Source organism: Opisthocomus hoazin, chromosome 6, assembly GCF_030867145.1.
Source record: "Opisthocomus hoazin isolate bOpiHoa1 chromosome 6, bOpiHoa1.hap1, whole genome shotgun sequence".
NCBI classification, from domain to species: domain Eukaryota; kingdom Metazoa; phylum Chordata; class Aves; order Opisthocomiformes; family Opisthocomidae; genus Opisthocomus; species Opisthocomus hoazin.
In genome coordinates this window covers 17,638,746-17,651,538 of record NC_134419.1, presented here as the reverse complement: position 1 = coordinate 17,651,538, position 12,793 = coordinate 17,638,746, and the positions used below count along the sequence as shown (strand labels likewise).

General features: G+C 42.6%; 1 protein-coding gene across 1 annotated transcript in view; it reads right to left on the bottom strand.

Moving 5' to 3' along the window:
- Positions 1-12,441, bottom strand: part of HS2ST1 (heparan sulfate 2-O-sulfotransferase 1) — an 87,243-nt gene extending 74,802 nt beyond the window's left edge. The window contains exon 1 of the mRNA XM_075424859.1: positions 12,147-12,441. Coding sequence (XP_075280974.1) covers positions 12,147-12,270 — 124 coding nt within the window. The 5' untranslated portion in view covers positions 12,271-12,441. The remainder of the gene's footprint in view (positions 1-12,146) is intronic.
- Between the last annotated feature and the right edge of the window lie 352 nt (positions 12,442-12,793).

Here is a 12,793-nt window from a genome sequence, read left to right as displayed (position 1 = left end):
TTTACTATTTGATTTATCATTTCTTTCTGCTAAACCACCACCTCAGTTTTATGTTGATTTTTCACATCAGAAAAGAGAGGAGGGTTTAACAGTATTGTAGAGGGTAAATGACAAAGCAATAGAAATCAGAAGTAAGCACATATTCAGGCTGTTAAGGTAGAGGTAGAGCAAAGCCAGCCTTCAAAATAAGCATATTCCCCAACACTCTCTGGCTTTTTGTTGGGATCAGGCAGACTGTGGGTAGCTCACAGACACAAATGTGTTGCACTGATGCTTGCATACACATCCTTTCTACTCCTCATTTCCCCTCTTCAAAAGTTCATCTTTAATATTCTCCTCTAAGCTTGACCACGCACTTACAAGATAAATTTGCCTTTAGGCCAAATACATTTAACATGCCTCATGAATAACTAAGAAGCCTGACAAATATCCTCTACCAATATTTTCGGGGCTGGATGAAGCGGTGGCTGTCCTTTCCTGTCCAGAAGCAAACATATGCCATGTTTGCAGCTCAAAGCAAACTGAAATTTAAAATAAACGGAAATCAAGAGTGCTTCAACGTTGTGCTCCATGCTCTCATCTCTGCTCGCGGAGGAGCTGGGCACCCCTCTGGTTACCCCCCTCGCTAGCAATGGAGTGATATTCTTCCACCAGCGTGCTGGGCACACTGCGGGAGGAACAACATTTTATGTGCCCACTGCTAATTTTGACAGCTCATCTGTCAGGTCATGTGATTTTTGAAGCCCTCTTACGCACCTCCATGGCTGACAGCAATTTTACTTCATTAACCACTCCAAAATCTCTCATCAAAATCCAAAATTTTGAAATAAAAAAAGTTGCTCCAACTGAATTATGTGGAAAAGTTTTTAAGTAACAGTAACTGCTTTGGCCATCGAATAGTTTCAAAGATAAAATTCAAGTTTGTACCACACATGACAAGTTATGAACACAGCTATGTTTAAATGTAATCTGAGACAGGTATTTCTGGTCATTCAGCTTTTGCTGTTGGCTCAGAAAGGATGTTCGTGAGGCAGTTCAAGGACTAGAATAAATACTAGTAGCCTACTAAAAAAGTAAGGCATTCTGGTACTTCTCATAGCAGAAAACTGCATACACATTAAACACACAGACTATAAGCCCTAATTTAGAAGTATAAATCAAGCAGTGTGCCAGACAAAAACAGGACGTACACTCCTGCTGGAGGTAACTTCAAACCTTAAACAGGTCCTACTAAAACAGTGGAGCTGCTGCAAGTTTTGCCTTCACTCAAACCGACAGCAGGTGCGCAAGTAGCGTGTTAGGATTAACAATTTAGAGAGTAAAGGGAGGGAAGCCCAGAAGTATTTAAAAAATAAAATTTGTTTTAATAAAAGTAGGACAACAGTAAAAACATCAAACATTCCAATTCCTACTAAATTATCATACTCCAAAAGGTCATTTTGTAGACAAGAAGATTCCTCAAAAAGCAAATATACATCTACTACTGAAATGCTATCTTGGTAAGTGAAATGGAGTTCAAAAACATACTCAGTGCAATTCCACTTTACACACTTTGAAATCATCAAATTGGACAGCAAGCTCTAATTGCTCCATCATAAGACAGCAAACTATTTGTTAGGTACTTACCTTCAAAAGCTTGACTTGTTAGCAACATCACCAAAGTTAACACAAAACAGCTAACTTGCCTAAAACCATACTAAAACAGACTATAATATTCTCATATTAGCGCGAGGGCTTTGTAAGCTTCTTTTTAAAAAAATAAATAAAAAATAAGAGGGGCATACTGTAAGACATTAAATATTCCCAAAGGCACTAACTTGATTAAGGGAAAGCATTTTAGTGCTTAGTGCTATGGTCATGCCAGCACAGTTCATGGGATAATGTATCAAGAATAGTTTGCAATTATACTTATTTTGGCAGGAAAATATTTTTTCTCACTTCTAAGAGCACACACTGCTGAAGGCTTACTGACAAATGCGATGCTGAAAAATCTTGGCTCCAAAGTTGTCAGTGGGAGTGCAACTGAGAGGATTCTACCTATGAAACACTTCATTCAACACAAGGATACAAAAAATCTGACATTATGACTTTGTTTCCAAAAACATGGATTCTCATACAAGATATTTTGTGTACCAGGTACAAAAGCACATCTTCAGAAAGTGATCAAAGTGTGTTTGTAAGCACCCTGTGCTCACGAGTGTTCTGGTCAATAGACAAGGTGTAGTATTTCTGCACTTATCCTTCCGCGTGGGAATCAAACCCTGTGAGATACTACTTTTACCACAGACAATGGAAGGACATGGCTGGACTCAGCTTTTGTAACAATTAATCCCCATTTTCTGAAGCAATAAAAAATTTGAAATTAGATCTTGCAAAAAGCTATTTTCTCCTCCTCAATTTACATCTGCCATTCAAATGCTAAGGGGGTCAAAATCGTAGGCTGTTTTGTTTTGGAGACACTTTTGGTCTGTTTAATGTGTAGGAGTAAGATTCTATCATTCTCACGTCCTACATTTCGACTTCATTCCCTTTTATTCTACATTTGTAAATCCTTCTCAGAATTACAGAAATCCTTTGCTCAGAATGAATGATCAAAATCAACTCCAATACAATTCAATCAATTGCTGATTTATGTTTTGTATATTCAAACCCATTGGAAATGCCACATGTTGCAAAAAGAGACTTCTACTACTGCAACACCTCCTTCAAAGCCGCCCACAGAATCTGTGTAAAGAAACAGAAATATTTCAGAGAAAACACAGACAAGCTATTTATGCAGTCTTTCTGAATATTTTCGACAACAACATACCCAGAAAACAAGAGAACAGAAACACAGAAAATGGAGAGATACACAGGGAAAAGACTCAGGAGAACAAAAAAAATAATTACAATTAAATTATCTGGACTTCTCTCTCCACTTTGCAGGAAGTGAGAGGAACAAGTATAATCTCTGTCCACTTGCTCTCGTATCTCCAAGTTCCTTCATGCTCTTAACATCCTTTCTGCACCTTTTTCCAAGTGCAATGAAATGCTACTGCCTTTCAATCTGTTGTCCAAGAAAGATCAGTCCCATGCTGGAATATATACAATGGGGTGAGAAATATATATACACAACGTATTCATTATAATTATATACTTTTAAATGTATATTCCTTACTCCCCCTTGTGTGTGTGTTTTTAAATATATATTTAAAAAATAGAAGAATAAAATAAGACCTTCTGAGAGAAAAAGCACTACAGAAGTAAATGGGGAAGATATGCATTTTAATTTAAGGAACCTAAGATCCCTTCCCCACACTCTTTACAGTTTTACAGCAATTATGCACAAGGTTTGCATAAACACTTCAAAATCATCAAAAGCTGTTTTATCAAAACAGCACTTAAGTTTTACATATGTTTCAACACAAATTAGTATTCAGAATTAAACAGCAAGTTGATAAAAAAAAAGTATGTCAGCTGTCATTTTAAACTCTAATCGGATAGAGAGAGAACGGACGTAAAGGAAGGTAGACAAAGACTGGGCCAAAGTGATAGATAGCTTCTTTCCAAATACTTTTTGTAATTTAATTACCTTATTAATTCTCTGACTGCCCTAGACTCCTAGCGTCTCATGATGAATTTTATCACCACCAGAAAGCTTGAATAATAATTATTACAGCAGTAACGTTATTGGAACCATGATGAAGCAAGGATATTGCAAAGTAAGGACAACAATAATACACTGAATACTAGAGACAATAAAAAGACATGCAGATGTAGCTGGGCTTCCCGCAGACACATTTGCAAACAATACCCCTATGGTAAAAATATGCTCTTAATTTATAGCCATAAAAAAGCTAAACTACAGCAATGAATTAATTATTGGGAACATACAGACACTCAGTACGAAGCCAGACCCTGACACTCCAGGGCACATCCCCCAATAACACTGATGTCCTGACAGCCAGCATCTTCCTGGCACAAAAACATATACGTGCAACATGAATGCTTCTACAAGTATTAAGAATTTAGATCTTTTGTGAAGTGCCTGGGCATATCAACTACAATCAGCACCAGCATTATTCTTAATATGGGCAATTACTGATAGGAATGCTAAATGGAGGGACTTAAATTCTCCAAAACTGAAATGGTCTCACAGAGAGGAGTTGGGGGGTGAATAAAGAACCAACTGACCCAGTTCCTGGAAGGAAAGAGGTCGGCTTTTCTCTCCTACGTGACTGAAGGCTTCTGTGAATGCTGCCTTTCTCAAGGTGCTGGGCTTTGAACACAACAGCTTCTATGGCTGAGTGGAAGAGCACAGAGAGTGGTGGTGAATGGAGTTAAACCCAGCTGGCGGCCGGTCAGGAGCGGTGTTCCCCCAGGTCTCAGTTTTGGGTCTGGTCTTGCTTAACATCTTTATCAATGATCTGGATGAAGGGATTGAGTGCTCCCTCAGGAATTTTGCAGATAGCACCAAGCTGGGTGGGAGTGTCGATCTGCTTGAGGGTAGGAAGACTCTGCAGAGGGATCTGGACAGACTGGATCGATGGGCCGAGAGCAATTCTATGAGGTTCAACAAGGCCAAATGCTGGGTCCTGCACTTGGGTCACAACAACCCCATGGAACACTACAGGCTTGGGGAGGAGTGGCTGCAAAGCTGCCTGGCAGAATAGGACCTGGGGGTGTTGGCTGACAGACAACACGAGCCAGCAGTGTGCCCAGGTGGCCAAGAAGGCCAACGGCATCCCGGCTTGTGACAGGAATAGTGTGGCCAGCAGGAGTAGGGAGGTGGTCGTGCCCCTGTACTTGGCCCTGGTGAGGCCGCACCTGGAGTACTGGGTTCAGTTTTGGGCCCCTCACTACAGGAAAGACACTGAGGTGCTGGAGCATGTCCAGAGAAGAGCAACAAGGCTCGTGAGCGGTCTGGAGAACAAGTCTTACGAGGAGCGGCTGAGGGAGCTGGGGCTGTTTAGTCTGGAGAAGAGGAGGCTGAGGGGGGACCTTATTGCTCTCTACAACTACCTGAAAGGAGGTTGTAGTGAGGCAGATGTTGGTCTCTTCTCCCAAGTGGCTAGCGATAGGACAAGAGGCAATGGCCTCAAGCTCCATCAGGGGAGGTTTAGATTGGATGTTAGGAAAAATTTATTTACTGAAAGAGTGGTCAGGCATTGGAACAGGCTGCCCAGGGAGGTGGCTGAGTCCCCATCCCTGGAGGTGTTCAAAAAACGTGTAGACGTGGCACTTTGGGATATGATTGAGTAGGCATGGTGATTTTGGGTGCATACTTGACTTGATGACCTTAGAGGTCTTTTCCAACCTATGATTCTAAAATCTATGGGGCCGCAAGTTTTCTGGGGGGTGGGCAAACCCAACAGAATTAATGGGCTTGAGCATGACATGAAGCTAAGGGTTTGAGTAAGATATTCCCTGCTCCCCGTCTAGATAGTGAGTAGAACAGAATGCAGTTAAGAGTCTGTATATATTTATGAAAGGCTGCAGCCAGCTGGTCAAATTTCAGATGCCTCTCTCAACTCCGTTCACTCAGTCTTTTATCTTTAATTTCTAGTTCAAAAAATAATGCAAATGCACGTAAGAGTTCAGCTATTTTTCTACAGCATGGCACTTTCATTATGCTTGCTGGGATACTATTTCAGATATATAAACAGATAAATAGCACCACATTTCAAGCAAAGCACTTACCACTATTTTAATGCTGCTTTGACAAGGTTTAAATAAGTAAGTGACAAGAACTACAGATTGCACACAATTACACAAAAAAATAAAGCTATGTTTTGACCCAATTAAGCCATCTATTTCCTAAAAAGGAGCAAGAATTTGAGGGAAGGCATTTATTATTAGAAGACAAGACAGGTCTGGCCAGAATAAGCCTAACAATGAGTGATTCACGGTTGCCAGTCAGTAGACATGGAAATGACTTGTTCGTGAACTGTTAAACTGTCCCTAACTTCAACAGCCAGGGGCAATATAAAGCTGTGGGAAAAAAAAAAAAAATCCAGCTGCAAATACGTCCGTTTTCTGAAATAAGGAAGCAAAAATATTCCGAAGATTTATTTCACTTCAGATATGTGTGATAAACTGGAAAGCAATAGTTTAATCTGTTATAATAACTGCAAAGTTTAAGTAGTTTAGCAAAGGCTGTTTGGAGCTTCCCTTCCTCCCCCCAATATACATACATTTTATATGTGTTCATACATATACATACACACATACATATATATAAAATGCACAACAAGTCAATTTTAATTTAGTGGAGTATTTGGGAGTCTCTGCTTTTGTTAGGGTTTTGCTGTGTTTTAAACCAGTTCCTTTGATAATAATCTCAGGTCAGAACTACAAGAAAAGACAAAGTAAATTCCAATCATTCAATTTCAAAGGCACATTGCAGATGTTAAAATTTCAGTTACTTTCTCCATGATCAGACCTCAGAAATGGACAAGAAAGAGAAAGGGAGCATGGGCATGGAATTATATCGTAATGTCATTGTTTTAGTTGCTTTATCACAGAGTAAACAAAGGCATTAGAAGTAGCTTTTTTTCTGATTTCCAGTAGTGCTACCACTTCTCCTTTTACAGTACCAAGCACATTACTGAAACCTAGTAGGTATTTCATTACTGAAATAACCTAATCTCCCTTCCTTTGAAGAAAAACAATCATATGGAAGAACAGGACCTAGAACTTCTTTAAAGGCTTTCTCCTGAGTTTCTCAGCCTTGAAGTAATTCCTACCTCACAGCTACCATTACCAAATGTGTAATACTGCATTAATTCACAAAGATGATGATCATAGCACTTACATTTCTTTGTCTGTCCAGCAAGCCATTTCTATCCTAAACAACTGATTGTAATCGTGGCGCTCTGCCAGGATTTCCCTGGAGGAGGGTATTTTAAGTCTTTGTGCTCTTCAACTTCAATTTTTGTGCTATAAAGTAACATACATAGATACATACCGACCCAAACCTGACCTTTTCCAATGGAGAATGTAGAGAGATGCGTGCCTTACCTGGCAATTGCCTCACTCCCTGCAGTACGCGGCTGGAGGGACTGGAGGCGTACACGTCATCTGCCTTCTCAAGTCCGTTTCATCTCTCAGAACCGCCCTCAAAATACCTCTAACAGAAGTATCCCCTCGCCAGATAACTCTTCAGACCAGCACCTGCTATCAGAAGCGAAGGCACAGCTCTCACCACATCACTAATTCTCCAACCTATTTCACTAAAAGCAGGAGGCCTGTGAACTAGGTACAACAATATTAAAGTTTCTCATGTGCAGCGTTCCAGAAGAGGGCAGAAATTTAAAAAAGCTGTGCCTCTTATTTCCCCTGTTAGAAACAGATGTTGGAGTGGCAGCGAAAAGGGGTGAGATCAAGCCCTCTGAGCCCATTTGCAAGTCTGAACTGTCTTGGTGTGTGCTTGGTAACGTGCACAGTTCTGTATTAGTCAAAATTTAGACATCACCAATTTCATCAAATACGCAACAGCAGCAGCTGCAACACTTATTCCCCCAGAAGTTTTAAATAAATAGCAAATAACAAACATACTAAATAAATAAATATAATTCATGCAGTTGCTCTGTACCACACTTTTCAATGGGAAATACGAGCGCAGTATGAGAGTAGCTTAAAATTTACTCCGAGTGTATCTGGAACGACTTGGGGCACGGTGAAGCGGAATGGTAAGGGGGGACTAAATGCAAAAGTATGATAGAACCATAAGGCAAAGTGGAATAAAGTTTCACCATCTGGAGATACACTGAGGAAGCAGCATTAAAACTCCTATTTCAGGAAACCCAGCACACAAGAACACAGCTTCTGAAAGAATGCCTCGGGCTACTCAGCGGAAAATAATAACTACTGGGCAACAGAGCCATATATAAAAGAAATGCTAGTAAATTATTTGCATAGCTGTGTGCAGCCAGAACTGCCAACAATTGCAAACTACTCTTTATAAATGAAGTTCAAGTATAAATAATATACTAAGGAAACATGCATGCTATATTATGAGGTACAATTTAAGAAGTTTTCTGCGGGATTTTCCAAACACATGCCACTGGCAAGCCTACTGATGGGAGATTTTTCTTCCCAAATGGAGGAAACACAAGATGCCTATTATTTCAACACCCCAAAAAAGTAGAAACTCACATCTCTAGAAAGCATAAGAATTAATCATTGGGAAGTTAAATCATTTAACTTCAAAGGAACACTAGTTTGTTAGGTACTCGCACAGTGCTTAGAAGGATGACACCCCAGCAAGGGCCACAGGCGCTATGAAACTACCTTAAAAAAATAACTTAAAAATCTGGCAGTAAATTAATCATCAATTAAATTTTCTTCCCTAGACCTAGGAAAAGAGCCTTAGCCTTTCAAATTATTCATGTATTTTCAAACAAACAAACAAAAAAGTAAAATATTAAGAATTTCTTTCAAATGACAGTTCTATGTGCTGAATTCAAGGTGCTGAGTTAACAGATACGAGACAGAAGTTTATTTCTCACTTAGCAGAAGAAATACTCCCACAGTAGAGCTAATCAGAGTTTCAAAATGATCTGAAGCCATAATCTGAAACGTTAATGAAGTTGTTCAAACCTTGCTCTCCCCATTACGGTACATTATGTTACTCAGACATAGACTATTTTCAAAATCCAGTATGTAAGTATCACTAAACAGCTAGAAAGTAGCAGTATTACTTCACTTCCACCCCATCAAGGAGTAATCCCTCCCCATCTGCTACCCTCACCTTCCCTGATCAATCCTGCAGACTCTTCCTTGAATGAGGCACTGTCTTCCCCCACCCCTCTGCCCAACTTCCAAGTGCTTCTAGTACTTGCTATTGCAGAATAAAATTAACAGAAGAACTAGAACACATACAAACTTCCTTCTTCTCTTCCTCCTCCCCACGAAAGTATTACAAAATTTGGGGGAGGGAAAAGAAGAAATGGCTGAATTAACTCCCAGCTGGATCAGGTTTTTGATCCAATTCCTCATGAACACTAATGGCAATGCAGGAGATGGCATGGTGCTTGTTTAATGCCAGGTCAGTTTACACCAGAGGCAGAGCTGCACCCACCAGGCTTCCAAAAACCAAAGGGGATGGTCAGACATTATTTCTATTCCAGGAACAACAGTGGAAACCTCAACATTTGCCTTTCATATGCAATATTCTCTACCATGGCTGTGCACTCCTAGAGCTAATGGGCAAGTATCTACTACAGGCTTAAATAAAAACATTAAAGTTCTCACTGGCACCTAGGTACACCTTAGTCTGGAGAGAATACGGATTTAGCTGTCCTGACATGTAAATTTGAAAACAGTATGAAGGATTAATAGCTCTATGTGCAAATTTAACCAAAAAAGTACTTGAAACTGGGGTTCTGACTGGGCTCTGCTTGTGATCTCACCACTACAAACTACTTGTGAAGAGCTTAAGTCCAACAGCTGCACAGAAGTTACAAGGAATATTTTGATTTTCTTTTTTTTTTTTCAATTACAGTTATCTTTCATATGATGAAGAAACCCACAGATTTACAAGTACTTTAAAAAATGATACTAGGATCATAATAATCTCACCGCAGAGAAAAAAAGCAACATTAGAAGCAAATGACCATCAGAAATGCTATCTCTACTTCTCAACTTAAAAAAGAAAAGTTTGCCAGGGTGACTGAGTTTTACCTATATAAAGGCTTACAGGAAGAAAGAAGTCCCCGCTCTTTTTTCACACACAAACATGCTCCAATTTCATGTTATATGCAAGATATTTTAGGACATTGAACAGAAATTAACCCCCTCCCAATTGTTTAGTACAGAAACAAGACTTGTTCCTATGTGAAGAAATTGGATAAAACATTTTCTATCAGAAAGTATGACTGAATATTATTAGAACTGCTGGTAAGATTGGGGAATTATTTTATTTGCTACCGAATCTCAAGTCATTCAGTTTTCCTAGTCATAGCTTAATTCTTACAATTACTTTCCAAGATGACAGTTTATCATCTGACACATCAACGCAAACCATAGCACAGTTCAAAAGCCAGTACCGAAACAATATGCAATTTGACTTCTAACATAGAGCGCCCGCTGAAACACGACTGAAAGACCAAAGGGACTACTTTGTCGTTATCATCAAACCATAGTGTCACTGCCTCTCCACACACACTCCATTCTTTCGGGGGGCCAGGAAGAAAGACTGGCATTCAAATGCATTAGGCCAGCTAATTAGTTTGAGTTGGAAAAAAACATTTTCCTTATTACAGCTCAGTAGAAATATCACCAACCATGATGGTAAAAAAAATTTCTGTAACGAAACCTTAACATTCGCTAGTCGTAAAATACATACCAAACACATAACAAGGGAGACATACAGATAGCTAGAAGCTTTTTAACAAAGCATGCTCTCACATTAAAAAAAAAGAACCTGAGTTCAAAGCTGTTGCAGAAACCTTGTTCCCCTCCTTATACCAGGTTTTAGAGAATCACTAGTAAGTTGCTCACAAAGCAAATCTTTCCATCATAGTTTTAATAAACTTTGCAATAGTCTTCCCTTCTCCTTAAGAAATAAAATCAGCAAAACATAGTAATTAGATTCTTGTCCCAAAGCGGTATGAGCTGTGTATTTTACTTCTCCAAATATGTAACTTAATCATGCCCATTGCATATATATTAAGGAGGAAGTTTCACCAGCAAAATTCTTCATTCTCACATGCATTATGTTAATCTTTTCATGCCAGGAGGTAGATTTCCCTGAGGTAGCATACACTGTCAGCAGCAGAGGCACTGAAGCCACTGGTACCAACCAACCTGTTTAAAGCAGAGAGATGCAAAATTCCATCAAACCTTGAGCACTGTCTCAACATCTGCTTGAATCATCTTCCAACTGTAATAATTTTCTTCTTCAAATGTTTGCTTACAATTATTGAGACCCTGCAAAAATTACGCCTTGATCATAACTGGTATGAACTTTCAGTTGAAAAGCATGCAGAGTAAGCACGTCCTGTAACTCCAGCAGCCAACCACTGCCATTTCCAGAGCCCTAACCTCTAATGTCCAGTTCAGAGAGAGGAAGGTGGAAAAGAAATGCTGACATGTAAAATCCCAATGGCATTCATACAGCTCAACATTAAGTTATGCTGACTCTGGCTCTGCTAGAAGCTCACTGTTAAAGTTCCCATGTCACTCAAAGTGCAATTCTAGTTTTAACACCAGTAGGAACATGACACGTGCACTTCTCTTTCTACAGTCTTGACATGTTCATGGTCTAAATATCTAAGTGCAGTCAAATAATACAGGAAAACAAAGCAACGTTTGTAAACCAGCCCCCGCACTTGTATACACCAGAAGTCTTGGTGCTCTGTTTTTACGACTCCTAGGCACCACAAACTACTTCCAGAATTGTATTTTTTCACATCCTTGAGACCCTTTATTTAAGTAATGTAAAATCTATACAAGTTCTGCAGCCTTACATATAACAAAGTAGTAAGATGTTACCTATCACGCAGACATTACTCTGAAAAGGTCTTTTCAAGGCAGGAAAGGTGAAAGAAATCTTACACGAGAGTTTCGAACTCATCATTATCCTGTTTAACTACAGCTCAGCGACAGACCAGGAGGGCACTAACTGCGCTCAGCAAACGGCAGAAAATAACATCTCGCATTCCACGAGAGTGGAACGAACTGCCCATTTGTCACGAAGAACAACGACTTTCGGTTGGTGGTGTGGGGTTTTTTAACACTGCGCTTTCCTTCACAACGCCAAGCCCCAGTAAAACGCCCGAAGAAGAAAGGAGACGCGAAGCAGCCGTCAGCTCGCCGCCGCTCCCCCGTCTCCGCCGCCCTGCTCGGGGAGCCCCTTCAGACGCGCCGCAGCGACGCCGGTCCCTCCAGCACCGGTCCCGCCGAGGGCCCGCGGTCCCGCCGAGCACACGGACGGGCGAACCCAGAGGCCGAGGCCCCCCCCGCGGAGCCCCCCCGGACCGCATCCACCGGATCCTTCGCCGCTTCGGCCATGTCGGCACACGGGGCCGCGCGGCAACGGCACCCGGCGGTGCGTCCCCCCCAACGCCCCCGGCCAGGCGGCGCCCCGAGGCGGGCCGAGCCCGGCCGCCAGCCCGGCCGTCCTCTCCCCCGCCGGCCCCCGGCCGCGCCCCGCCGCCGCTCACCCAGCTTGCCGCGGGACTCCTCCAGCTTCTGGATCTGGTTCTCCAGGAAGACCACGGCCACCCCGAAGACCAGCACCGCCAGCAGCTGCAACTTGGGCGGCAGCATAATCCTGAGCAGCCCCATCGGCAGCAGCAGCAGCGCCGCCCGCCCGGGATCACGACATACCGCGGGGCCCGGCCGCCGAGGCCGGCGGGAGCCGCCGCCGGGACGGCGCGAGAGAGGGGAGGCGAGGGGAGCGCGGGCTGAGGGGCGCGCGACAGGGCCCGCCGCTCTCACATCGCTCCGCAGCCCGCCCGGCCCCCACCAGCGCAGCACGGCGCGGCCCTCCCCCGCCTGCCTGCGCTGCTCAGCAACCGAACGCCCAACCGTGCACCCGCCCCCGCCACCACCGCCACCGCCGATTCCCGGCGGCGGGACCCGCCCCCGCGCCCTCCGCCATTGGGCGGTGCTACCGCCACACCGCCTCTCTCGCAACTGGATTGGCCCCGCTCAGGCAACGCCCCGCCCGCAGAGCGTTGTCTCCTCCTCTTCCCCCCTCAGGGCTGAGCTGCCGAACCGATGCGACGCCCCGCCTACATGCGACCCTTCGTGATTGGGAGGCCCTTCTTGAAGTCCCTCCCACTTTCCCTTCCTCATTGGGCATAGG